Source organism: Pongo pygmaeus, chromosome 22, assembly GCF_028885625.2.
Source record: "Pongo pygmaeus isolate AG05252 chromosome 22, NHGRI_mPonPyg2-v2.0_pri, whole genome shotgun sequence".
Classification (NCBI taxonomy): Eukaryota; Metazoa; Chordata; class Mammalia; order Primates; family Hominidae; genus Pongo; species Pongo pygmaeus.
This window is the reverse complement of record NC_072395.2, coordinates 47,582,938-47,592,471: the sequence shown is the minus strand read 5'-3', so window position 1 is coordinate 47,592,471 and position 9,534 is coordinate 47,582,938. Positions and strand designations below refer to the sequence as shown.

Here is a 9,534-nt window from a genome sequence, read left to right as displayed (position 1 = left end):
AAGAGGTAGGCTTTTGTGACAGAGGAGCTGAGCACTGCATTGTGATAAAAGTCACAAACATATCACAGTAAAATCATCACCTTTTTCTTCTTCTCAGGCAGCAAAACAGCTGAGGCACAGACTAGACGGTAGTCCAAGGACTAAGACCTGTCCAGCCAGAGGGACCAGGTGTCCAGACCCTGGACTGTTTTCAATACAGTTATACAATGAAATCAAATAAGCGGATGTATTGATTGCTTGGCAATTAATGGGGGAAACAATTAAGTCGGCCATAGGATAGGGGCTCATCCCCATGGACGCTTGAGTGTCCAGCAGTGATCTCTGTGCTCCCACCAGCAGCAGAACCCCACTTCCTTACCCTCTGACCCCACCATGTGCAGCGCCCCCATCCCTCAGGGTCAGGCGAGGAGTCACAGAGGAACTTTGGGGGACACAGCCATGGGGTGCAGCGGGGAGACTGCCTCCTCCCACTGACCACCTGCACAGGCTGCCCTGGGCCTTCTGGGGCAGGAGCTATGAGGACAGGTAGGCCCGGGGAGGTGTGCTGGCCCTAGGAGCCAGGGCTAGCGAGGACAGGAAGCAGGAGTCTCAGACCTCAGGATCCAGAACCTTGCCCCTTCCATCAGCTCCTCACCCTTCTCTGAGCCATTGGCTCATTTGACTCCAAGAGGGAGCACTGGGCTCCTGGGTTTGGAGGGGAAACGTTTCAGAGTGGTCAGAGAGTTCTCTCCAATTTCTGAAGTACATGAGGTGGTGCCCAAGTACATGAGGTGGTGCCCAGCTACTTTCCCAACACTGTTGTGTTCGAGTTAGGCGTGACAAGGGCCTTCTTGTCCTTGAAGGTATTTCCATGGCAAAACAGAAAGCCGCAGGACAGAGGGGAGCTCCTCCTCCTGCAGACATTCTTTAGCACATCAGAAAACACAGCCTGACCATCTGGGTGTGGCCGTCCTGGAAGCCGGGGCTGAGACCAGCAGGGTCATTTCACGCTTGGCTTCTCTGGCCCGGAAAGGCCGCCCTTTGATGCGTGGGCCACCCTGGGCTGACAACCAGAGGGCTGGGCTAGGTTTGGATGAAGTTCCAAGGCTGTGTGGGCATCAGTCCATGGGGGTCAACTCGATAGTACCTGTCAAGGTAAAGCCCACCTGGCTTCAGGGAATAGGAGGAAGCGCCACCTAGTGGTGAGGAGGAGGGCCTGGCCTGGGTGAGAGGAGGGCTTTGACATTAGGGAGACCACCCACATTGATTGATCTGCTTTTCCACTCCTGAGAGCCTCAAGTAAATATCACACAACTGAAAACAGTGTCTCCAAGCCAGACTAGAAGGATCCCAGATAGAGCTGTCAGCCCACTGTGGAGGCTGTCCAGTTCACAGTGTGCCTGACAGACAGCTGGACTAGCCCTGGACAGCCCCCAGTGACCGGCCGAGAGGGACAACTGAGTAATGACCAATATCACAGGGTGCTGCCTTGTTGTAGGGAACCAGGAATTCGGAGCATAACCGCCTTCTGCCTCTGTGAGGAAGGTTCAAGGTCTTAGACACTCGTAAACTCAAACCCTGTCCATTTTGACAAACTACGTTTTTTAGGGCTGTTACCCCATAAGAAGAGCAAATTCCAGAAAAATTAATTTGTATACAGTCAGCTGCTTTGCAGCTTTTATAGAGAACTTCTAAGATACCACCTTCTACATGATTGTGAGTTATTGTTCCAGTTTTCCAGATGGGAAGAGTGAGACTGAGAGGTTAAATGCTCATTCAGATATGCCAGAGGTGGGCTGGGTGTGATGGCTCATGCCTGTAATCCTAGCACTTTGGGAGGCTGAGGCGGGGGTAGGGGATCACCTCAGGTTAGGAGTTCAAGATCAGCCAGGCCAACAATGAGAAACTCCGTCTCTATTAAAAATACAAAATTAGCCGGTGTGGTGGTACATGCCTGTAATCCCAGCTACTTGGGAGGCTGAGGCAGGAGAATCGCTTGAACTTGGGAGGCGGAGGTTGCAGTGAGCTGAGATCACATCATTGCACTCCAGCCTGGGTAACAGAGCAAGAGTCCATCTACGCAGCTCACTGCAGACTCCATCTCCCAGGCTCCAACGATCCTCCTGCCTCAACTTCCTGAGTAGCTGGGACTACAGGCAGGCACCACCTCACCCGGCTAATGCTTTTTTAGTTTTAGTAGAGACAAGGCCTTGCTATGTTGCCCAGGCTGATCTCAAACTCTTGAGTTCAAGCAATCCCCCCACCTCAGCCTCTCGAAGTGCTGGGATTATAGGCAGGCGCCATCCTGCCCGGCTAATTTGTTTTAATTTTAGTAAAGACAAGGTCTCGCTATGTGGCCCAAGCTGGCCTCAAGCTCTTGAGTTCAAGCAATCCTCCTACCTCAGCATCCCAAAGTGTTGGTATTATGGGTGTGAGCCACTGCACCCGGCAGAACTTGTTACATCTTAATGCCAGGAAGGAAAAAGCAAGCAGGAAAACAAAAACCTTAATGCTATTTGAATACATCCCCTTTAACAAAATCAAGAAACATTCTAAGCAAGGACGGTTCTGTCTCCAGGCCCTGGAATTCTCCTGGAACCTGGGTAGATCCAAAAGATTTAAAGAGCCTCAGAATGTCCTAGCAGGTGCTTGTTACATGTGTAGGTCAGAGCTTCAGAAACAGACCTAACTCAGACTCGCAAGTGTCAGCCACCTGGAAAGAGGGCTTTGCAGGGAGACAGAGCCCAGCAGATCGGCTGAACCATGGGGAATCCTAGGCCAGCCACTGATGGCTACTGTCCTTGTCCACTCACCCAGGAGTACATCACAGAATCCACTACAGAAGGGGATCAAGGAAGAGATGAGAGAGGGAGGTGTCATCAAGAAAAATAGCTTCCAGAATGTTGTTAGGACAAGCTTACACAGCCAGAGGCCATGGGATCCAGAACAATAGGGTAGGATTGAACAATAGGGTAGGCAGTCCCACAAAAGGGTAAAATGAATGCAGGTTGGATAAGATCCCATTGGTGGTCCAATCCCAGGCCTTATAACGTAAGTAAATGGCTTCCTCCTCCCGTATATGCAGCTCCATGCTGCTGAACACAATTTCCTCTGGACTGACCCGCCACTTCCCCAAGCAGCTTTCGACTCTTCCTGCCTAAATGGCCTCCTCCAAGGCAAGGCTCATAGAGGACTCCACCAGAACCCTCTGCAATGGGAACAATGACCATGTCAATCCACCAGCTGCAATGGCAGGTGCCACTCCTGCTGGGTCCCTGAGATCACAGAAGCAGAAAGGGCTTCCTGACACCCCAGACCTGCAAAGGCCCTGAGGAACAGTGTAGTCAGTCCCTCTGTGACCAGGGGCCACACACATCCCTTACAAAGTGGTCATGCCCTGAAATGTATATAATTTATTAAACCAAAATACCAACGTGCGAAGGGAAATTGGCTACAGGATAATTGAGACTTACACCCATATGTGGAAAGAGAAGTTGTTTTGTCATGTGAATATGACAAGTGAATGCATCCATTTCATGTATGTAGGGTTTTGTTAATTATGTGTGCTTAGAATGAAGGACATCTTGGTTCTCTTAACTGTAAAATAAAAGAAGGGTTAAAATTTTCTTGTAAAAAAATTTTTTTTAAAAAGCCTGTTGGACATGGTGGCTCATGCCTGTAATCCCAGCACTTTGGGAGGCCACGGTGCATGGATTGCTTGAGCTCAGGAGTTTGAGACCAGCCTGGGCAACATGGTGAGACCCTGTCTCTACTAAAAATGCAAAAATAAATAAATAAATAAATAGCTAGGCGTGGTTGTGTGTGTCTGTGGTCCCAGTTACTCAGGAGTCTGCGGTGGGAGGATGGCTTGAGCCTGCGGTGAGGGGTACTGGGGATGGGGTGCAGAGATGCAGTGAGCCGAAATCACGCCACTGCACTCCAGCCTGGGTGACAGAGTAAGACTCTGTCTCAAAAAAAATAAAAATTAAAAAAAAAGCCATTAATCTAAAATTCTTCCAAAGCCTAATTATGCACCACTGGAAGGGGGAACTTGAGGGCTGGGTGGGTTGTGCTAAGAGTGAGTTACTGCTTACGACTGGGGGAGGGTGAGAGGGGACGGAGCTCATCCTGCATGTGGGGTGGGGGTGGAGAGTGTACCTGAATGTCTGTCTGTGGGAGTGTGCTTGTGAGTGTGTGAGTGTGTGACAATGGTGACACAAATTGGTGTATACACATATGTGTGTCTAGTGTGTGTGTATCTGTCTGTCCACCTATCTTGGGGGTGAAGGGCTTGAACATATATTCAATTCCTAGGGATAGACTTACAGAATGGAAATGATTGAGACCTCTGGTCTCTGAAAGTCCTCTTCTGGGCAGATTCTGTCATTGCATTTATGTATGCTGCAGTATCCACAAAGTAGAACCTTGTGATGCTCTCATGTTTCCTTCCAGCCTGCTTTAGGACATTCTGTGTTCTTAAGGAAAGTTTGGAGGCTGGGCGTGGTGGCTCAAACTGTAATCCCAGCACTTTGGGAGGCGAGGCAAGTGGATCGCCTGAGCTTAGGAGTTTGAGACCAGCCTTGGCAGCACGGTGAAACCCCATCTCTACTAAAAACAAAAAAATTAGCCCGTTGTGGTGGCACACCCCTGTAATCCCAGCTACTTGGGGGGCTGAGGCAGGAAAATCGCTTGAACCCAGGAGGCAGAGGTTGCAGTGAGCCAAGATCGAGCCACTGCACTCCAGCTTGGGTGACAAAGCGAGACTCCGTCTCAATTAAAAAAAAAAAAAAAGGTAAAGTTTGGGTTTTTATGAACTAATTTTTAGGCCTCTCAAGCAACTAGAATTGAGAATGGAATCCTCTCCGTCCAGAAAAACTTCCACACAGCCTGAAAAGAAGAATTTGTTCACTATTTGTCCATGTTTACATTTTGTATGGTATGTCTTGAAGAACAAATGCATTTTGTTTTTTAAAACACACTGTAATGAAGATTTTGGTCCAGCAGAGCAGCCCTGGAATATTTCTCACCTCCTTACACACATGTAGGTTTTTAGGGGAATCAAGAGGTGTGGGCTGGGGGCGGAGCTGAAGGCAGAGTTGGGACAGGGCTGGGGAAGACCACTCAGAACCAGCTCCTTTCCTACAACTCCACATAAAAGTAGAACACCCAGCAGGGTATCTGTGCCAGTCACCTGGACAAGGACTGTTCATGGGTGTCTTTGCAGGCCTCTTTAAGGCTCCTTTAAAATGTCTTTGTGATTCACAACTGAAGTATGGATCATCTCTAATTCAAATGCCCATAATCTCAGGTTCAAACTTGCTCTCACCATTTTATTATATTTTATTTTGAGACAGGGTCTCACTCTGTTGCCCAGGCTAGAGTGCAGTGGTGTGATCTCAGCTCACTGCAACCTCCACCTCCCAGGCTCGAGCGATCCTCCCACCTCAGTCTCCCTAGTAGCTAGGACTAGAGGTGCCCACCACCATGCCCGGCTAATTTTTGTATTTTTGGTAGAAATGGGGTTTCACCAGGTTGGCCAGGCTGGTCTTGAACTCCTGACCTCAGGTGATCTGCCTGTCTTGGCCTCCCAAAGTGCTGGGATTACACATATGAGCCACTATGTTGGGCCTGTCCTCACCATTTTAAAAGAAGCCCGTACCATTCATTTTATTTCTTGAAACCTAAATGGAGAATGGGGAATGCAAAAAAAAAAAAAAAACAGAACGAAAGAAACTGGTTCCCTTTAAACATTTTAATAATTTGTTTCATTTTCAAGGCACAAAGAGTTTATGTCAATCATTTTAATGTCTAAGAATACAAAGTTAGCACTAGCAACATCTGGTGGTCTAATCATTTATCACGCTTAAATGTAACATTACAAAACTACATTTTAAAATCTGCCCCCTAACCAGATGTGAAACAACGTGGACAAGGGTGACACGTGCTAGACACAACCTCCAAAAACGTATGGTTGACAAAGACAGCCGACTGCTGGGGTAAAACTGCAGCAGTCATAATCGAGGAGAGAAAGAGGCCACCCTATTAAAGCTTTGTTTCTTTTGCTAGACATTTTTCACCTAATCCCAGGATAGTTTCTGGTAATGCATCTTACTCTCTTTCAAACGAATCGCCCCTAGAGCAGGTGTACACATTAAAAATGAGCTTTATAGCATCAAACACATACCACAACCAACTCTACAAGGAGGGTTTTCTGTAAGATGTGTGCGACTGTCCGAGGAACACATTCTGGCTGATAAGGCTCAGCTCCTGTGAGGTCCTGATGAGTATCTAAACAACCTCACATTTTCTCTTCCACGCCTGGGGTTAAGGCCAGCATTCAGCCCACACACAAAGCTGTGTTGAGGGTTGGTTAGGGATGGTGGAGGCAAAGCCACAGATCAACCAGAAACTCTTTTGAGTCAATAGTTTCTACTTCCTCCCTAACTGGACCGTTTACCAGAACTTCCCAGGACTTGTCACCATGAATTTAATCTCTCTGGATTTTCCCTGCTTGATGTCTAGATGAGACAATGAAGGGCAGAGAAGCATCAGTGACCATGCTAGCCTCACACGATCCCACCAGCACTGAGGGACTGCAGCCTTGGGTCTCAGAGAGAGCCGCCAGGAGAAGGAACCAAAGTGTGCTTGGTTCACATTTCAGGGCAGGGAGGTTCTCCAAGTTGCAGCAGATATTAAGAGTCCTGCTGAAGGCACAGTCTCTAAAAGAGGGGAGGGAGCAAGGACAGGAAGCTGGAACCAGAGACATGGATAAGCACCCTCCCCCTTGCCTTTCCTGGAAACAGAGGCAGTGGCATCCTGGAGGCAGAAATGAGGCAGAGTGGGGGTGACCCAGGGCTTCTGGTTCCTGCTGGTCCTTGCGTGTGCATCTGTGGGCTCCACAATTCCCCACTCCTTAAAATCTAACCTCAAGCATCTTCTCTGGCACTGCGATGCCCAATCTTTTTGTATGGTGTAAGTCCTCTGTGTATGATCATCCAGGCATTACTAAGAGGTCCCCTCACCAGTGCTTTAAAATAAAATAATGCAATATCATATATGAATGAAATTGTGTGTGTGTGTGTGTGTGTGTGTGAGACAGACAGAGAGAGAGCAAGATATTGAAGATTTGGAAGATGTTCTCCAGTAAGTTTTCAGTAATTAAGTGGAGTAAAATTGAAAGTGATTGTTAAAATGTCCTTCTTTACACCCTCTGATATTGCTTTAAAATATCAAGATAGGTGTGTCTCATTTTGTAATTACAAAGCAGTATTTTCATTTTGAAGAAAATTAATGTTTTAGAGAAGAAAAACACGCTCTCAATGATTTTAAAAAACTCTCAGAGACCAGTTTTTTAAAAATTGAAGGAATTGAACCCAAACGTAATTTGTTTTCAAACTTAAAATGAAAAACACGTGCCCTAAATATCATCGATTCCAATGTCAGTGAATGCCACAGATATAAATTAACTGGACAATTGGTGTGTCTAACAACAGATACTGGTATATTCAGATACACAAGTGAGTTGACAAATTACAAGGCCATGCATCATTTGGGGTTGAGTGGATCCCACTATGGGTGTTATTTTGTGAAGGACTTATTTGGGGGAAATGCATAGAACACACTGTTTTCGTATCCTCTCTCACTCAACTGAGAAAAAAGACAGAAAACAGCCCAGCTTCATTTCATTCTTTTTGCAACATCTGAATATGCATGTTCAATCTCTTGATCAGCTGGACATGTATTTGTGAACTCATCTCTAGCATAAGCATTATTCAAGTATCTCCAGATGCCAGTCATTTCAGAAGGAAATTCAAAATCTCTGTACTTCTTGGCCACAATCTGAAAATGAAGAGAAAATGATCAGTAAAGGGAAAACTTGGTAAGGTAGGCTCCCAAGTCGGACAGTCCATTCTTTTGAGGCATGTAATACATTCTTTCCCCGCTCCCCATGTCATCCCACAGTCATCCGGGCTACCCACCATGGCATCTTGACTTGCATAGGGCCATCTTGGGTGTGGGGAGGACTATAAAGGTCCTGTACTCACTACAGTGACTGCACATAGTTCTGCCCACCAATTTGTCACAGACGGGTCTTGGAATCCGCTGGCACGAGTATGCTCTGGACTCTGGTGGATTTCTCCTTGTGTTGCCTGTTATTTCTTTCCATATGTTATGCTACTGTGTTATTTGGTGCTATGTGAATAAAGACACGTGGTGGATCTGCCGTTTAAAGGGTGCCCTCTCTTCTTCCTACTTGCTGAACCTCACTTCTTCAGTCCCAAACATCTGTGCATGTTAATCCTCCTGAATGCCATCATGCTGCCACTAAGAGCATCATCTGATCGTGGGGCCTGCCTGTGCAGAGGGGAAATTCATGAACAAAGCAGATGCAAATCCCTACCCTCATGGGGATGGTGGGTGTAAGGAAAAAGCAGTTGAGATGAGAGACAGCACCACGAGAAACACAGCAGTGTGAGACGCTTCCTCTAGCAAGAGGGGTACAGTTGGGGAATTAGTCACAAAGATGTGCAGAACACTGGGGACTGTACCAGTTTGCTAGGGTTGCCATAATAAAGTAACACATGCTGGGAGGCTTAGAACAAAAGAAGTTTACTGATTCCTAGTTCTGGGGACCAGAAGTCCAAGATCAGGGTATCAGCAGGGTCATGCATCCTCTGAAGGCATTAGGGAAGGCTCTCTCTCCACTTCTGGCAGTGCCTTGGCTGTGCAAGCATAACTCCATTTTCACACAGCCTTCTCCCTGTGTCTCTGTTTCCAAATTTCCCCAGTTTGCAAGGATACTGGCCATCCTGGATTAGGTCCATCTCACGCCTATATGACTTTATTTTAACTAATTACACCTGCAAAGACCCTATTTTTAAATAAGGTCACATTCTGAGCTACTGGGGGTTAGGATCTCAACACAGGAATTGGGAGGAGGGCACAATTCAACCTGAAGTGGAGACCCAGAGCCACAAAGGCCAGTTCGGCTTTGCTGCCTCCCGTCCCACTGGTTCCCAGGATATCTGCATGATGCAGGCATGGGGTTAATGAGAAGACCTTTGGGGCTTACTGCGCAGACTTCGGAGGCCAGCAGTCATTGATGCAATGTGACAGCAAAGAATAACCATATAATTTTCAAAGAGTCTCCTAAATTGTCTGACACCTCTTCCTTGAATGCCAGCTTCTTGATGCTCATGTTAAGAAGTCCGTTTTTCTTTTGTTTGTATGTACCTGGTTTTTCTTTGCCCATCTTTTTATTTTAACATTCCTGAGTACATTGTTTAAGGCCACGCCTATGAATGTGACACTGAACTTGGTTTTCTGTCTTTCTTCTGTATGCATGTGTGTGTCCCTCTTTCTGGTCATTTAAAAGGATTATGGTCATGTTAACTCTTCAGTGGTTTCCTATATAACTTTAAATATATAGGAATTCTCTGTTTCTTGATTTATCAAGTTTGTTTTGCTTTTTGTTTTTTTGAGACAGTCTTGCTCTGTCACCCAGGCTGGAGTACAGTGGAGGATCTCGGCTCACTGCAACCTCCGCTTCCCAGG

At 46.8% G+C, this 9,534-nt stretch overlaps 1 protein-coding gene across 1 annotated transcript in view; it reads right to left on the bottom strand.

Moving 5' to 3' along the window:
• Window positions 1–5,716: 5,716 nt before the first annotated feature.
• Window positions 5,717–9,534, bottom strand: part of CLIC6 (chloride intracellular channel 6) — a 48,685-nt gene continuing 44,867 nt past the window's right edge. The window contains exon 6 of the mRNA XM_054468939.2: window positions 5,717–7,818. Coding sequence (XP_054324914.2) covers window positions 7,657–7,818 — 162 coding nt within the window. The 3' untranslated portion in view covers window positions 5,717–7,656. The remainder of the gene's footprint in view (window positions 7,819–9,534) is intronic.